Source organism: Bombyx mori, chromosome W (assembly GCF_030269925.1).
Source record: "Bombyx mori chromosome W, ASM3026992v2".
Classification (NCBI taxonomy): Eukaryota; Metazoa; Arthropoda; class Insecta; order Lepidoptera; family Bombycidae; genus Bombyx; species Bombyx mori.
Genome location: NC_085135.1, coordinates 9,420,292 through 9,439,115, shown reverse-complemented (window position 1 = coordinate 9,439,115; position 18,824 = coordinate 9,420,292). Strand labels below are relative to the sequence as shown.

The window sequence follows — 18,824 nt, the reverse complement described above, 5'->3', positions numbered from 1 at the left end:
CCAGACCCCAGGGGACGGCTGCTGCGGCGCCGCCCGCCACTGATTGTGACGATAGTCTTCCTCGCGGACTGGCTGCTGCCTCCTCGGCGCATTCCAGGGCCCCCTGCCGTGAGACGAAAAATAGAGAGAAAATGGGAGAGGTCGAGCGCCTTGAGCGCTCCCTAACGGAGGTGGGTCCTTCTGACCCCCTCCGAGCATGTAATATTGTTAAAGATATGGTGGCCACTATAGCCACAAAATCGGCTAAAGGGCTGAAGGGTGATTATGTGCGGGCCCTAAAATCCGGAGCGGCCACCTTAGAAGAAAGGATAAAGGATGTCGTGGACCGCACCACAACGACGGAGACGGCGGGCTTGCGACAGGAAGTGGAAGTGGAAGTGGAAGGTATCGATCGAGAATGGCCAACTTCGGGCGGAGAATGGGCAGCTGCGAGTGTACATGGCTGAGTTGCGGACCATGGTGGCCGACCTCATGGAGCGGCAACGCAGCTCGGCCCCTGCCCCTCCTCCGCCTGAAGCGGAAGAAAACCAGAAAGCTGAGGAGCAGAGACGGCAGCTCCTAATACTCGAGGCAAGAAGTTCAACCGTCGAGCGCGCAAGACCGCCCCTTGCTCACGAGGCGGAAAACGAGGCCCCTATACCGGCACCCCGCAGGATTGTGGCCGCAAAAACTTATAGCGGCCCCAAGAAGTCAGCCACACCTGCGAAGATTCCCGCTGCGACTGCCTCCACGTCTGCAGCTGCGAGGGCTTCGAAACCAGCCCCCGCAAAGAAACCGACGTCCGCTCCTGCCCCGTACCAGCCTGCGAAGGCAGGGCCCGGCAGGAGCCGGAATAAAAAGAAGGGGGACGTCAACGCCGCAAAACCGGCCCCGACTCCCCAGCCCCGCCCGCTGCCCCCTGCCCCGGCCAATATGGAAGAGGCCTGGACGACGGTAGTGCGGCGTGGGCCCAAGAAAGTGGCGGCGCCTGCTGCGCCGCGCCCCAAGCCCGCCCCTGCGGCCACCGCTCCCCGCCAAGAGGGTCGAGCGAAGCCGAGGGGCCGAAACGGACGAAGGAGGCCGCGCGCCCCGCGGTCGGCTGCAGTGGTAGTGGAGCTGCTGCCGGCCGGCAAAGAAAAGGGCATCACCTACCACGAGGTGATGACCCAGGCGCGCGGCGGCGTGAATGTGGACGCCCTCGGCGTGGAGGGGGGCAACAAGGTCCGGCAGACGGCCAACGGGGCCCGTCTCATAGAGTGCCCCTGCCCGAACACCAACGTCGCGGCCGAAAAATTGGCGGCCCGGCTGAGGGAGATCCTGCCGGACCCCGAGGTGGTGCGCATCGCTCGGCCCGTAAAAATGGCGGAGGTGAAGATTACGGGCCTCGACGAGTGCGCCACGAAGGAGGAGGTCGCCGCGGCCATCGCGTCGCAGGGCAACTGCGCCCTCGCCGACGTCAAAGTCGGGGAGCTCCGGGCGACGTACTCCGGAACCCGGACGGCGTGGGCGCGTTGCCCGGTAGCAACGGCGAACCTCCTGGCCACTCCTCCACAGGGTCGGCCTTCGGACAGCCCAGGATGGCTGCGCGTGGGCTGGGTAGTGGCCCACGTGCAGCTACAGGATGCCAGGCCGTGGCGCTGTCTTCGGTGCTTCGGCACCGGCCACGGCCTCGCCAAGTGCCCCTCGACAGTGGACCGCAGCGACCTGTGCTTCCGCTGCGGCCAGCCGCACAAGGCACAAGGCTGCATCCTGCACGACAGCCGCGCCGCACTGCGTCTTGTGCGACGCGGCCAAAAGGAAGGCCGACCACCGGGCCGGGGGCCCGGCGTGTAAATCCGCCCCCTCCTCTACAAAAACGAGGAGGGGCGGAAAGAAAAATAAAAAGAGGAGAGAGCCGGCTGCAATAAGGGCAGCCGGCGAGTCAGTTCCCGCCGCGGCTGCTGTCGAGCCGCAGGGCGGGACAGACGAGGGAGCGATGGACGTAGCCCCGTAATGGGTTGCGTCCATCGCTTCCTTCAAAGTAATTTGAACCACTCCGCCAGGGCACAGGATCTCCTCGTCCACACCATGGCGGAGTGGTCAATTGATGTTGCTGTCGCCGCGGAGCCGTACTTCGTCCCCACCGACCAGGACTGCTGGATGGGGGACGTCGACGGCTCCGTGGCCATCGTACTAAGACAGTCCGCGGCGTTACCCCCCTTGAATATGGTGGCCAGGGGACCCGGGTACGTCGCGGCTAGGATCGACGGGACCGTCGTGATCGGGGAGTACTTTTCTCCGAACAGGAGCCTCGCCGAATTCGAACGGTTTCTGGGCGGGCTCGAGGCGCTTTTACACCGCCTCGGGTCCCGCCCTGTCATCGTCGCGGGGGACTTCAATGCCAAGTGCACGGCTTGGGGTTCCCCCCGCACGGATGCGCGAGGCGAGGCCCTTTCGGAGTGGGCGATCGCGACCGGCCTCTGTCTCCTAAACAGAGGCACGGTCGCGACTTGCGTGCGGTGGAACGGGGAATCTCACGTGGACGTGACGTTCGCGTCCCCGTCCGCCGTGCGCCGCACCCGCGGCTGGCGCGTACTCGAGGGGGCGGAGACGCTCTCGGACCACAGATACGTCCGCTTTGAGCTCTCCGCCTCCTCCTTGTCGTCGTCGTCAGCCGCGGGCGCCCGCGGTGAGGAGGAGCTCCCGCAAGGTGCGCCCCGTTCGTTCCCCAGGTGGGCCTTGAAAAGGATGAACAAGGAGTTGCTGATGGAGGCGGCCGCTGTTGCTGCGTGGGCGCCAAAACCCGCGCGGCTCGCGGACGTGGATGCGGAGGTCGACTGGTTCCGGGGCACCATGGCAAACATTTGTGATGCCGCCATGCCCCGGGTCGGCCCCCGAGCACCACGTGGGGGTGCGTTCTGGTGGTCGCCCGAGATCGCGAGACTCCGTGAGGAGTGCGTGAGGGCGCGCCGCCGGAGCGCACGCCACCGCCGCCGCCGTCGTCGCGACGCTACGTTCGCGGAGACGGCGGCCCGGCTTCACGCTGACTGTCGTCAAAAGCAGACGGCGCTGCAGCTGGCCATCGGCGAGGCCAAGAAGCAGAGCATGAAGACTCTCCTGGAGTCGCTCGATGAAGATCCCTGGGGGCGCCCATACAAGATGGTTCGCAGGAAACTGCAGCCGTGGGCGCTCCCGGTGACCGAGCGGCTCCAGCCTCGGCAGCTGCGGGAAATAGTTTCTGCGCTTTTCCCGCCGGCAGCGGGGGGGGGGGACTTTGAGCCCCCCCAGATGGGGCACGCCTCCGCGTCGCCCCAGCGTTCCCGCTGTCGAGGAGCCCCCTCCCCCTATCACGGGGGTGGAAATCCATGCGGCCTTGTCCAAAATGAGAGCGAAGGACACGGCCCCCGGCCCTGACGGCGTTCACGGCCGGGTCTGGAGCTTGGCCTTCGAGGCCCTAGGGGACCGGCTCGGGGGGCTTTTCGAAGCGTGCCTCGAGTCGGGACGGTTGCCGTCGAAATGGAAGACGGGCAGACTGGTCCTTCTGCGGAAGGACGGGCGCCCCGCGGACTCACCCGCGGGCTATCGCCCCATCGTGTTGCTGGACGAAACGGGCAAGATGCTCGAGAGAATCGTCGCGGCCCGCATCGTCCGGCACCTGACCGAGACGGGTCCCGATCTTTCGGCGGAGCAATACGGCTTCAGGGAGGGCCGCTCGACGATCAACGCGATTCTGCGCGTGAGGGCCCTCTCCGACGAAGCCGTATCCCGGGGCGGGGTGGCGATGGCGTTATCCTTAGATGTAAGGAACACCTTCAACACCCTGCCCTGGTCAGTGATCGCGGGGGCGCTGGAGTATCACGGCGTCCCCGCATACCTCCGCCGACTGATCGGCTCCTACCTCGAGGGCAGGTCGATCCAGTGCATCGGACACGGTGGGGCGATGTACCGCTTCCCCGTCGAGCGCGGTGTTCCGCAGGGGTCTGTCCTGGGCCCCCTGCTGTGGAACATCGGCTACGACAGGGTCCTGCGGGGCGTCATACGGGGTCCTCTCCCCGGGCTGAGCGTAATTTGTTACGCGGACGACACGTTGGTCGTGGCTCCGGGGAGGGACTACCGGGAGTCTGCCCGTCTGGCGTGCGCAGGCGTGGCACACGTCGTCACTAGGATCCAACGGTTGGGGCTCGAGGTGGCGCTCGACAAAACCCAGGCCCTGTTATTTCACGAGCCGGGACGAGCGCCGCCTCTGGGTGCCCACCTCGTGATCGGAGGCGTCCGCGTCGGGGTCGGGGTGACCGGTCTTCGGTACCTCGGCCTCGAACTGGATAGTCGGTGGAACTTCCGCGCTCACTTTGAGAAGTTGGGTCCTCGACTGATGGCGACGGCCGGCTCTCTGAGCCGGCTGCTTCCAAACGTCGGGGGTCCCGATCAGGTGGCGCGCCGCCTCTACATGGGGGTGGTGCGGTCGATGGCACTATATGGTGCTCCCGTATGGTGCCACGCCCTGACCCGCAAGAACATCGCGGCGCTGCGACGTCCGCAGCGCGCGATCGCGGTCAGGGCGATCCGAGGATACCGCACCGTCTCCTTCGAGGCGGCGTGCTTGCTCGCCGGGGCGCCACCCTGGGACATGGAGGCGGAGGCGCTCGCTGCCGATTACAGGTGGCGTAGCGACCTCCGCTCTAGGGGGGAAGGGCGCCCCGGCGAAGGAGTAGTTCGAGCGCGGAGGCTCCAATCTCGGCGGTCCGTGCTGGAGGCGTGGTCTCGCCGCTTGACGGACCCGTCGGCCGGCCTCCGTACCGTCGAGGCGGTCCGCCCGGTTCTCGCGGACTGGGTGGGCCGCGACCGCGGATGCCTCACCTTCCGGCTGACGCAAATGTTGACCGGCCATGGTTGTTTTGGCCGGTACCTTTTCAAAATAGCCGGAAGGGAACCGACGGCGCAGTGCCACCACTGCGCGGACCGCGACGAGGAAGACACAGCGGAACATACATTGGCGCGTTGCTCTGGATTCGACGAGCAACGCGCCGCCCTCGTCGCGATCATTGGAGAGGACCTCTCGCTGCCGCGCGTCGTGGCTACGATGCTCGGCAGCGACGCGTCCTGGAAGGCGATGCTCGACTTCTGCGAGTCCACCATCTCGCAGAAGGAGGCGGCGGAGCGAGAGAGGGAGAGCTCTTCCCTTTCCGCACCGATCCGTCGCCGTCGAGCCGGGGGCTGGAGGCGGGAATACGCCCGTACGTCGATTCCGATAGAGGCACCCGTCACGTGCGGACGTGCCCATCGACCACTCGATCGCCCGGCCTTTGTTCGCCCGGCTTTTGTTAGCCCGGCCATTGTTCGCGCGGCCTGTGTTCGTGGTACCGACCAAGTGTTTTTCCTGGAAGTGTTTAATTGTTTTGTTTCTTTTTGTTATTTCCGTTTTGTTGTGTTTTTTCTTTGTCCTGTAGTAATCGCGCCGCATCGCCACCTGTGTTCAATAGAACCGCTCAGGTCCGGGAAGTTGGGGCCTCGCTGCAAGGCGAGTGTTTTCAAGACCCGGGGCCGCCCCACCTGGGTACTCAGCGATCATGGACGCTGTATTCGCGGAATTCCTCCGACTTCGTCATCCACAGCTCGCCTCAGAGTTTCTGGCTTTCAAGGCCAATCACACTGCGAGCTCTCTCGAAGACTCCGCCGTGCTCGCTGCTCCTGCGTCGCCTGTACCTGCGTGCAAAGCTTCTACATCGAGCACCGCAGCCTCCGTCGTGCCTGCCGTTCCCGCGTCGCCTATACTGGCGAGTAAAACTGCTGCGTCGTCCGCCGTGGCCACCGTTCCAGCTGTGCGATCATCCGCGGCCTCCGTCGCGCCCTCCAAAACACCTGCTCGTAGGTCACCTGCGCCCGCCTCCTCGTCCTCCGACTCTGACTCGGAGATGGAGGTCGACCTCGCCCCCGCCTCATCGACGGATGGATTTACCCTGGTACAAAAGGGTAAGAAGCGTGCCGCGGAGTCTCGAGCTCCCGCGGCCGCTAAAATTAGCGAAGCCGCGAACGCGTCGCGCCCCCGCCCCCAGACTCCCGTTGCGCCTCCAGCCCGTGCCAGTCCGTCGCCGCGTCCGGTGGCACAAAATAAAACCCAGTCCCCTCCTCCGGTAATCCTTCAAGAGAAGGCAGCTTGGGATCGAGTTTCCCTGGCCCTTAAGGCCAAAAATATCAATTTCACGAATGCCCGTAACCTCGCGAACGGCATCCAAATAAAGGTGCATTCATCTGATGACCATAGGGCCCTCACCTCTTACCTCCGTAAGGAGCGTATAAGCTTCCACACTTATACGCTTCAGGAGGAGCGCGAACTCCGCGTTGTAATACGCGGAATCCCTAAAGAGTTAGATATAGAGCTCGTAAAAGTCGACCTGTTAGAACAAGGCCTACCAGTGAATTCTGTGCACCGTATGCACACCGGTCGCGGTAGGGAGCCATATAATATGGTTCTAGTCGCTCTCCAGCCTACCACCGAGGGTAAGAAAATCTTTAACACAGACCGTCTGTAGGCTCTCTGGTATCGCTGTCGAAGCCCCCCATAAAAAAGGCACTCCTAGCCAGTGCCATAACTGTCAATTGTATGGGCACTCTTCCCGTAACTGTCACGCGCGCCCCCGATGCGTCAAATGTTTAGGCGATCACGCCACGGCCCTATGCACTCGCGATCAAAAAACCGCGACGGAACCGCCTAGCTGCGTCCTGTGTCGAACACAGGGTCACCCCGCAAATTACCGCGGATGCCCCCGAGCCCCGAAAATAAATCGCCGCGTCGCCCGCCAAAACCGCCTCCGAGCTTCCGACCCAGACATCAAAGCCTCGGCACCCTCTGCGTCGCAGGCTAAGCCAGCGTTCGTTCCGGCGGCGGTGCCCAGTGTCTCGGCCTGGGCGAAACCGTTGCCGTACACGAACACGGCTACAACTCCCTCCTCCGCGATTCGTCCCGCCCCCGCGACTCGTCCCTCTCCCGCGACTTGCCCTCCGACCGCGTCCGAAAATCTCGCTTTAGCGATCGACTTCTTTCAGTCGATCAACTTTGAGCGCGTTAACGCTTTGAGCGACGCCATTCGCGCTGCCTCCACTGCACAACACTTTATCGCCGTTGTGCAGGAATACGCCGACGTATACGCGTCATTAAATACGTACGTCCTCCCCTCACTATATAAGTAGAATAAAGCCCCTATCCGTGACGATAGGATTTTTTTAACGCTTACGGTCTCGCAAATCAACGTGATCAGGTGTCTGACTTTTTGCGTGACCATCAAATTGATATCTTTTTAGTGCAGGAGACCCTACTTAAGCCCGCGCGCCGTGACCCTAAAATCGCGAACTATAACATTGTCAGGAACGACAGGCTCTCTGCCCGTGGTGTTGGTACCGTCATTTACTATAGAAGAGCCCTGCATTGCGTCCCGCTCGATCCTCCCGCGCTCGCTAATATCGAAGCATCAGTGTGCCGAATCTCACTGACGGGACACGCGCCGATCGTTATCGCGTCCGTTTATCTTCCACCGGATAAGATCGTTCTAAGCAGTGATATCGAGGCGCTGCTCGGTATGGGGAGCTCTGTCATTCTGGCGGGAGACCTAAATTGTAAACACATCAGGTGGAACTCACACACCACAACCCCGAATGGCAGGCGGCTTGACGCGTTAGTCGATGATCTCGCCTTCGATATCGTCGCTCCGTTAACCCCGACTCACTACCCGCTAAATATCGCGCATCGCCCGTATATACTCGACATAGCGTTATTAAAAAACGTAACTCTGCGCTTACACTCGATCGAAGTAGTTTCAGAGTTAGATTCAGACCACCGTCCCGTCGTTATGAAGCTCGGTCGCGCTCCCGATTCCGTTCCCGTCATGAGGACTGTGGTGGATTGGCACACGCTGGGCATCAGCCTGGCTGAATCTGATCCACCATCGCTCCCGTTTAACCCGGACTCTACCCCGTCTCCTCAGGATACCGCTGAAGCCATAGACATCTTAACATCACACATCACCTCGACATTAGATAGGTCATCGAAACAAGTTGTAGCGGAGGACTTCCTTCACCGCTTCAAATTGTCCGACGATATTAGGGAACTCCTTAGAGCTAAGAACGCCTCGATACGCGCCTACGACAGGTATCCTACCGCGGAAAATCGTATTCGAATGCGTGCCACCAACGCGACGTAAAGTCTCACATCGCCGAAGTCCGAGATGCCAGATGGTCTGATTTCTTAGAAGGACTCGCGCCCTCCCAAAGGTCTTACTACCGCTTAGCTCGTACTCTCAAATCGGATACGGTAGCAACTATGCCCCCCCTCGTAGGCCCCTCAGGCCGACTCGCGGCCTTTGATGATGACGAAAAAGCAGAGCTGCTGGCCGATACATTGCAAACCCAGTGCACGCCCAGCACTCAATCCGTGGACCCTGTTCATGTAGAATTAGTAGACAGTGAGGTAGAACGCAGAGCCTCCTTGCCACCCTCGGATGCGTTACCACCCGTCACCCCGATGGAAGTTAAAGACTTGATCAAAGACCTACGTCCTCGCAAGGCTCCCGGTTCGGACGGTATATCTAACCGCGTTATTAAACTTCTACCCGTCCAACTCATCGTGACGTTGGCATCTATTTTCAATGCCGCTATGGCGAACTGTATCATTCCCGCGGTGTGGAAAGAAGCGGACGTTATCGGCATATATAAACCCGGTAAACCAAAAAATCATCCGACGAGCTACCGCCCGATTAGCCTCCTCATGTCTCTAGGCAAGCTGTATGAGCGTCTGCTCTACAAGCACCTCAGAGATTTCGTCTCATCCAAGGGCATTCTCATCGATGAACAATTCGGATTCCGTACAAATCACTCATGCGTTCAACAGGTGCACCGCCTCACGGAGCACATTCTTGTGGGGCTTAATCGACCAAAACCGTTATACACGGGAGCTCTCTTCTTCGACGTCGCAAAAGCGTTCGACAAAGTCTGGCACAATGGTTTGATTTTCACACTATTCAACATGGGCGTGCCGGATAGTCTCGTGCTCATCATACGGGACTTCTTGTCGAACCGCTCTTTTCGATATCGAGTCGAGGGAACCCGCTCCTCCCCACGACCTCTCACAGCTGGAGTCCCGCAAGGCTCTGTCCTCTCACCCCTCCTATTTAGCTTATTCGTCAACGATATTCCCCGGTCGCCGCCGACCCATTTAGCTTTATTCGCCGACGACACGACTGTTTACTATTCTAGTAGAAATAAGTCCCTAATCGCGAAGAAGCTTCAGAGCGCAGCCCTAGCCCTAGGACAGTGGTTCCGAAAATGGCGCATAGACATCAACCCAGCGAAAAGTACTGCGGTGCTATTTCAGAGGGGAAGCTCCACACGGATTTCCTCCCGGATTAGGAGGAGGATTCTCACACCCCCGATTACTCTCTTTAGACAACCCATACCCTGGGCCAGGAAGGTCAAGTACCTGGGCGTTACCCTGGATGCATCGATGACATTCCGCCCGCATATAAAATCAGTCCGTGACCGTGCCGCGTTTATTCTCGGTAGACTCTACCCCATGATCTGTAAGCGGAGTAAAATGTCCCTTCGGAACAAGGTGACACTTTACAAAACTTGCATAAGGCCCGTCATGACTTACGCGAGTGTGGTGTTCGCTCACGCGGCCCGCACACACATAGACACCCTCCAATCCCTACAATCCCGCTTTTGCAGGTTAGCTGTCGGGGCTCCGTGGTTCGTGAGGAACGTTGACCTACACGACGACCTGGGCCTCGAATCAATTCGGAAATACATGAAGTCAGCGTCGGAACGATACTTCGATAAGGCTATGCGTCATGATAATCGCCTTATCGTTGCCGCCGCTGACTACTCCCCGAATCCTGATCATGCAGGAGCCAGTCACCGTCGACGCCCTAGACACGTCCTTACGGATCCATCAGATCCAATAACCTTTGCATTAGATGCCTTCAGCTCTAATACTAGGGGCAGGCTTAGGGACCCCGGTAACCGTACTCGTCGAACTCGACAAAGAGGTCGACGTGCAACCTAACCCATGCATCAGCCCGCTGAGTTTCTCGCCGGATCTTCTCAGCGGGTCGCGATTCCGATCCGGTAGTAGATTCATTCGCGAAACAATTGCTCTTGAGTTGTTTGTTAGGTCTCCTTCGGAGGCGCTCGGGCAGTTGTTAGCAAATCCCACCCCTCTTGGCTGAGCCTTTGCTCGCCCACCTGTCCTGGTGAAACTGGAAAGGCCTTCGGGCCACCAGTAAACTTTCAATCATAAAAAAAAAAAAAAAAACGCCCGTACGTCCCGGCCTCTGTAGGTGGCGGCCTCCCCCCGGTGAAGGTCAAGGGGCGACCTGAGGGGGCGAGGCCGCGCGGCGCGCTACCAGCACTCTAGCGCGCTGCCGTGGAGTGAATAGAGCGACCGGTCGACGGTGTATCGCGTCCCGACCCGGCAGGCTGGTTCTGGTCCAGCGGGGTATTCCGGGACACCAGCGGCACCGTCTGGGCGGCCCGACGGGCTGCCGTACCGAGACGGCCGACGTTTCAGAGCCTTCGATTCGCCTCAAAGGCTCCGTCGGCTGGGCGTCCTTGGGGTGAGCCGCGCCGTCTGGTTGTAGTGTTGACCGCGGTAGCCCCCCTACCTCATCCGGGTTCTGACCTCGGAGGGGATCGGACGTCGGGTGTAAGAGTGCAGGGGAGTCGTTTAGTGGGTGGGTCCTAAAATCCTTGGGCCCGCGGTCTGCTCACAACACCATGCAGATCGTTGAGTCTCACATACCCCGCGCGCCCCATTTGCGCGGGGACCTCGTAGGAGGTTCGGCCCTCTACCCGAAAAAAAAAAAAAAAAAGGTATAATTACCCATTACCCGACTAATTATAAATATCGTTAGAAAGCTTGGCATTTCAATTAAACGCCTTAAAAAAAACCTTGCGTGCTACCAATATAAAAGAAAAAAATATCGCTTCTCAAGATGAATAAACGTCCTGTAAATCAATTAACTCGCACTCAGAGCTCCGCACGTTTCACCGTGAACAGCGTACAGTCGATGCGAGTCATTCGATTCCATTTTTGAAACTCGCACTAAGCCTACTGGTGACGGCTCGATGCCCGCAGCGGTGACACCGGTAGGCAGCGGCTTGGCTCTGCCCCTGGCATTGCTGAAGTCCATGGGCGACGGTAACCACTCACCATCAGGTGGGCCGTATGCTCGTCTGCCTACAAGGGCAATAAAAAAAAAATAAAAAAATTAAAAAAAAATAAAAAAAAAAAACCCGGCGCCGGCTGCTGTCCTCTGTTTCCTAATGCGTTTTTTTTTCCATTACTGACTAACTACAGGCTAACTAAAACTAAACTACACTACTATTTCTAACAACAACAACAACAGGACAACAGTCAGCGGATACGAGGGGCCCGCCACCGGCCCCATGCCGCGGCCCCGCCTCTAAAATCAGAGGGGGAGCCGCGGCACTAGTAAGGCGCTCACCCGCTCCGGGCTCCCCAGAAGGGAAGGTCCGTCATGGGGAGGAGCCGACTTAAAACACTCCCCAAACGGGGGAGTGGTCCACCCTCGGGGGTGGAAAATGGGTCCCCATAAGGGGGCACCCCAACAATGTGGGGGGAAGTGACGAGTGTGGACAGCTCAGTCCCATGGGGGCACTCATTATGAGCACTCCCATATCACTCCGGTTAAGCCGACTATCTTACCATAGCCGGGGGTTCCAGTAGCTCCCTTGGTAGCGCCCGACCATCAGGTGGTCTGGCGTGCAAGGCAGCTAAATTGTGGAGATGCTCGTGGGGTCCACCGTCAGCCCGCTTGTAAAGATTACGAGCTAGCCTCCGGATGAACTCCTCGAGCGACTCCACATCTAGATCCCGGGCGATTACGTCATTTCTGACGTAACGCCCTGCTCCGACTATCGTGCGAAGAGCCAGATTTTGCTGGACCTGTAACCTCGCCCGCATACCCTGCGGGATGAGGTGATACCAGGCCGCAGCTGCGTACGTGATACGAGAACGGACATACGTCTTATAAATGCCGAGCTTAGTCCTGACCGGCAACCTGGAAGCCAACACCGGCCGGAGGAGGAATCTCGCATAGCGAGCGGCCGCCAACGCCGACATTGCGTGGGCGGTCATCCTCAAACTCCGGTTGATATCGACCCCCAAGTACCGGACGCTGGATCTAAATTCGACATTAGCGCCACGAAGACTGGGCTGTCCCGGGACGACTGTTGTGCGGACCGGACCGAAGAGCATAGCCGCAGTCTTCCCCACGTTTACCGCGACCCTCCATCGGTCCAGCCACTGGGGCAGTAAGTCCAAAAGCATCTGCATCCTCGAAATGGCCGCAGAGGGGACGTTGGATGACGAGAAGTAGGCGCTGTCGTCGGCAAACAGCGCCAACTTCACGTCTACTTCCCACGCTTGAAGGTTTCCCTCGAGCGTGGGAATGTCGTTGGTATAGAGAGCGTAGAGGAATGGTGCCAGGACGCTTCCCTGAGGAACTCCGGCCGTGACTGGGCGCACCGACGACTTGGCGCCCTCGACCGCGACAAAGAAGGATCTTCCCTCCAGGTACGACCCCAGCAGTCGCACGTAGGCGTGCTGGAGGTCCGTGTTCTGCACCAGCTTGTGGATCAGTCCCGCATGCCAGACACGGTCGAAGGCCTTCTCGATATCGAGAAAGACTGCGGCCGTGTACTGGTGTAGTGTGCAGCTCGCCTAACCTTATATTTGTAACTGCACACACTAAATTATAACAGTATTACACGAATTGTCGACTTGAACAGTTCCCTTTTATTTCACCTACAACACTCCAATACATGGCGACCCTTAGCCAGCAGTTAAAATTTTGCAACATACATAAATTACGAGAGTAGCTAAATAAAATATGAAGAAATATAATTATGAAGAATATTATGAAGAATAGAAGTTTGTAAAACGAGAAGAGGAAAGAAGATTTTCAAATAACCGAAAATGAAAAAAAAGAAGAAAAAAAAACCCTCACAGAAGATTGATTTGGATGAAGCGATGAGAACAATAGAAGAAGACAGAAAAGGGTGTTGCTGCCGGGAGCCGGGAGAATGCTAAAGCCTTATGATGAGAGGATATGCAAGGCGCCGGGAGATAAATTGTACGGGTCCGAGATGGAGCAGCTAGGAGTCAGCTCGAGTCCAATGCTGAGGAGTTCATTCACCCATGCTACGTAAGACGTCATGACCTACATATACGTTGACAGTAAATACGTGCTTACTGCAATGTAAGTTTTTGCTTTGATATTGTAATTTTTTTTTTTCATTATTTTAATGTTCTCTATTACGAGTATATGTTGTTATTATTTAGTTCATGCGGAATTTCTTTATGTTTAGTTTACGGAAATGATGTCACGATAATTGCGAGATTTTCATGCTAATTTAAAATATTTAAGAGAATATGTAGTAAAACTTGGTCCAAATAGGCGTACAGAAGATTTAGGTTTTAAGAAACTAGAGGAAGCTCAAAAAGAATATAGTAAATTGGAGTGTATTTTGACTCAACCGAATCAAGAAATTCAAGATCAGAAATTAGATTATAATCGTAACTATAATTGTTATGAAAATAGTAAAGGTCAAAGAACTTCACATATCGTAAATCGAGGTAAACACTCAGGCGATCAACGCCAGCGTCAGCATTTTCGCGGACGGCCGATGAATAATCAGCGTGTACAGCATAATACGCAAGAGTCCAATGTCCAAGACAACTTGCGCAACGATAACGCAAATAATTATGACAACTTAGAGTTTTTTCGTACCTAAACAGTGCACTCATTCGATTTTTAGTTATAGTAATTTTTGTGTAATTAAGTGTCAACTTAAAAATAGTAATATCGATCTTAATTTATTAATCGATAGTGCAGCTAGTTTAGTAGAATTTATTGAATTTAGTACAACATGATAAGATAATTATAGAAGAAATTAGTTCTAATTTAGAGTCTATGGGGTATATTTATTTAAATATTATAAATAATCATGTGAATTTTGCACAACGCAGCTGCAGATGCATTGAGCCGGATACCTTTTACATCCAACAGCTTAAAGGAAATGCAACAGCATGTAGTATCGTTCATGACAAGAGTACAAGCTCGTAGGTTATGTATTGACTGTGACAATAACAACATGACTACGGAGGTATCCTCTACTCCAAGGCCTGATCAACCTAAAGTAGTGGAAATCCTCAAACGACCAATTGACGGCGTTGAATTGATGCTATTTTGTAATAAAAATACATTAAAAGAGATAGAAAAAATCAAGCTTTTTACTAGTGATAATGGTAATTGCAAATTCGTGCCTGAAAAATCAGCAATTTTTATAATTTCTCAATCGTTGTCTACCGTAAGTGTGTTAATGAGAGAATTATAACGTTTTTGCAAGCAAATCAAAATAAACGTGCTCGTAATAATTAAAAGCAAGCGCTATGAACGATTTGTAAACAATTTTATAAAGGAAATGAGCCATTTGAAAGATTTTCCCAAGTTACTTGTTATTAAAGATGTGACAAGTATTAATGACAAAGAAGTTTAATATTTTGTGTAATTTAGTTTAAGTAAAAAAAAAAAAAAAAAAAATTTTTTTTGGCGCGTAAACGTGAAAAAATTTAGGCGCACTGAATTTTAAAATTTGTTTTAAATATTTTTAACATAGTAATTTAGTGTATTGTTTTGTAAAATAATTTCATAGTATATGGTGGATAAGTTTGTATAAATAATTCGCTATGAGGAGAAGCGGGAAAAGGAAAAAAAAGAGGAAGGAAGATGAGAGCGAAACGGACGAAGGGGAAGAAAATTGTTTCTTTTCCAATACTTCGGACTCAGAAAGTTTTACACCAGAAATTGATCCGTATAAACCTTTTCAGGTTGAAAATTATCACAGGAAGTATCCGGATAATTCCAACAAAAATGAATTTATCGTATTTCTTTCTCATATAGTTGATGATCGCACATTCACTGACAAAGACCGCATGTATCTTTCTCAATGTATTCGCAAACACGGCGTCTCAGGTGTTTTACATTTGAGAACAATCAATAAATTTAAAGTTGGTATTACTTTTGACCTGGCCAATAACGCAAATGTTTTCTTACAAAATAAGAAGCTATTAGAAGAGCTTCGGTTAAAAGCAAGCATACCGGCCTCCGATACTGAAATTACTGGAGTGTTAACTTCAGTACCAGTAGGATTATCAAATAAAAAAATTTCAACTTTAATAGGTAGCTCTCGAAATATCATTCAGGTTCGTAGGTTTATGCGTAGGGTCAAGAATGACAACGGGTTAGTCACATTTCAACCAACACAGACAGTGGCAGTGACATTTGCTTCGACACAACTCCCACAGTACGTATACTTGGATTCTTGGCGACATGAGGTATCTCAGTATATTCCCCAAGTAAAACAGTGTCTAAGATGTTTGAAGTATGGTCACATAGCTAAATATTGTAAAAATGCAGAAGTATGCTCAATATTCACGGAAAACCATAACTTTAAATCATGCACAGTGGCAATAATCAATGCCAAATGCGTAAACTGTGGTGGGAACCACGTTGCCATCTCATCTCAATGTCCTATTAAAAAGAAGAAAGTAGAAGAAAATAAAATAAAGTCTAAAACTGTTACCTATGCAAATATATTTGACGAAAAATCTTTTCCACAACTTACGAACAGACATATAGAAACTCAATTACAAAACTTAACTAAGTCCGAAATTTTTATGAATCTTTTAACCAAATCAATTCTTAAAGTAATTAATGACCAAAAAAATGATATACCAATTAACACTGGTTCCATACGTAACATCCTGCTTGAAACTTTCAGTCAAAAAACCTTATTTCCTTCTTAATGGATCATTTAAATATATTACAATGGAACTCACAAAGTATTCTTTGCAATAGATTATATTTAACACATTTCTTATACGAGCAAGATATTCATTTAGCAATTATATGTGAAACTTGGCTTCGTCCAGAAACCGTTTTCAAAATTAAAGGTTTTAACGTTGTTAGACATGATTCAGGCAATAAGCACAATGGAGTGGCCATTTTAATCAAAGATACTATTCAGTACAAGCATTTGCCAACTTTTTCAGACAATGGTCTCCAAAACATATGTGTGACAATTTTTCTTAATAATAAAGAATTAAGTTTAATTAGTTGTTACTGTCCTACTTATAGTTATCCCAGATTCGATAAAACTAAATTAGATAATCTCATAAAATCTATTCCACATCCTTTTATTTTGGCCGGTGATTTCAATGCTCACAATACATCTTGGGGTTGTAATTCAACATCACGTCGTGGTAGAGAGATTTTAGACGTCATCAATGATAATTGTCTAGTTCTGTTGAATGATGGGCAGGTTACTACTGTTGGATCTTCATCATGGCGTCCAAATGCATTAGACCTTACAATAGTTTCTCCAGAACTTGCCATGTCTTGTGAATGGTCTGTACATAACGATCCTCTCGGCAGCTATCATCTTCCAGTATTAATTAAATTCCATTTAACAACTGCAACTGATATCCACAACACACTTCATACAACTCTTCCTGTTTATCCAAATTACAAATGTGTCGATTGGAATTCTTATAAAAATCGTGTAGATGTTGGTCTTCAAAAAATAAATTTCAGCCAATATTCATCTTTAGAAAGTTACGATATATTCTGTAAATTATTGGTCGATTCAGCTCAGGCTTGTAGTGGCGTTTCTCGTAGTAAACAAAATATATCATCTCGTAAAGGTCCTATTCCACGACCTAGACTACCTTGGTGGAATTTGAAATGCTTTGATGCTGTTGTAAAATCTAAAGAGGCATATGTGAAGTTTAAAAATTGTCCATCACAAGAAAATTATATAAACTTTAAAAAACAACAAGCTTTTAAAAAACTTACATTAAAAATAGAAAAACATAACAGTTGGGTCCGTCTTTGTGAATCATTCAATCGCTCAACACCATTGTCTTTGATCTGGAAACATATGAGGAAATTTGGTAAAATTTATAATTCAAAAGGAGAGCAAGATGGTTGGGTTTTGGAGTTTCTTGAAAAATACAGTTCTGTTTATCAAAATCAGCTACAAATTGAAAATGTTTTGTCAACTAATAACAACAGTTTTTTATGTGATTCTTTTACTCTCCAAGAGTTGAAATCTGCAATCGCTTCTCGTAAAGATACAGCATTCGGTTTTGATGGTATTCCATACATTTTGTTTAAAAATCTCAGTGATTCTGCTCTGAGAAAAATATTGTTGATTTTGAATGAATTGTGGTTAAATATTGAAATCCCAACAGACTGGAAAATTGACATTTTAGTACCTGTATTAAAACCTCAAAAACCTAAATACAATGCTAATTCTTATCGCCCAATAACTCTCACTTCATGCGTGGGTAAACTTTTTGAACAGTTGTTAAAACAAAGATTGGAATTTTTTGTTGAAAAATATAATTTAATATCTGACAATCAGTATGGTTTTCGTAAAGGTAAATCTGCACATGAAAGCTTCTGTCAATTGCATTTAGATATTTGTAATAGTGTTGTAAATAAAGATTGTCTTGTTGCTGTATTTTTTGATATTTCTGGAGCATTTAACAGTGTTGATATTGATGTCCTCTTCAAAGAACTGTGTGGTTTAGGTATACCTGTCAAAATTGTAAATTGGGTTCATAATTTCTTACTAAATAGAAAGGTTTATGCTAAATATAATGGTAAAATTTATGGTCCTATGTCTTCTTCAACAGGTGTTTGTCAAGGACGAATATTGTCACCCCTGTTATTTCTTTTGTATATACACAGATTAAATGAAATATTAGGCACTAATATAAAAAACTTACAGTTTGCAGATGATTTAGTAATATACGCTAGTGGGAAAAATATCCAGCAAGTGATTGCTGATATAAATTTAGCTTTAACAAAGTTACATGAATATTTTAGTTACTTAAAACTTGAAGTTAATGCGGCCAAATCAAAAGTTTTGGTTTTTGGTAAACATTCTTCTATTCCTCCCGTAGTATACAACAACTTACCATTGGTTCTGTCGTTAGAGGCTAAGTTTCTTGGTGTTTTATTCACAACTTCATTATCCTGGAATGAATATGTAGAATTAATTATTGCAAGAGCCAATAAAGCTTTGAATATATTAAAGAGTTTGTCAAAAATCAGTTGGGGAGCAGACCCTAAAATACTGCTGATGTTGTACAAATCATTGGTCAGAAGTCATTTTGAATATGGTTTTTTGTGTTTTGGTTCAGTCCATAAACTTGTTGATAAACTTGATAAAATACAAAACAATGCCTTACGCTTAATTACTGGTGCGTTTAAAACCACACCTATTAATGCAATGCAATTAGAGTGTAATTTACCACCAATCAAAATCAGATTAGAGCATCTAAAAGAAAGATTCATTTTAAAAATATATACAAATAAAAACAATACATTACTTAATTATTTGTCATCTGCTTCTTCTACTTTCTTCAATAAATGTCCATTTGTTCTTGAAAATATATCTGGGTTTCTTCAATTTCTTCATGATGCACATATTCAGCGAAATGAATCCCATTTTCCTTGTTATCAAGGTGAATTTGAAAGTAAATACCCTGATATAAATATAGTAATAGATTCTGAATTACATAGAAAAGAACAAGTATATGAAAAATTTTTTTCTTGGCGAGATCATAGATTCATTTATACAGATGGGGCTAAAAATGATATATGCACATATTTTGCTGTTTATGATAGTGTCCTGAAAGATGGACTTGGATATAAACTTGATAACAACTTGAGCATATATTCTGCTGAAGCTGTTGCAGTTCTGTCTGCATTGCAACATATAGA

At 50.7% G+C, this 18,824-nt stretch overlaps 1 protein-coding gene across 1 annotated transcript; it reads left to right on the top strand.

Annotated features, from left to right (window-relative positions):
- Window positions 1-456: 456 nt before the first annotated feature.
- Window positions 457-18,248, top strand: LOC134201751 (skin secretory protein xP2-like). Its single transcript, XM_062677000.1, has 2 exons — window positions 457-794; window positions 18,242-18,248. Exons 1-2 carry the CDS (start codon window positions 457-459, stop codon window positions 18,246-18,248), a joined length of 345 nt encoding a protein of 114 aa, XP_062532984.1.
- The last annotated feature ends 576 nt before the right edge of the window (window positions 18,249-18,824 follow it).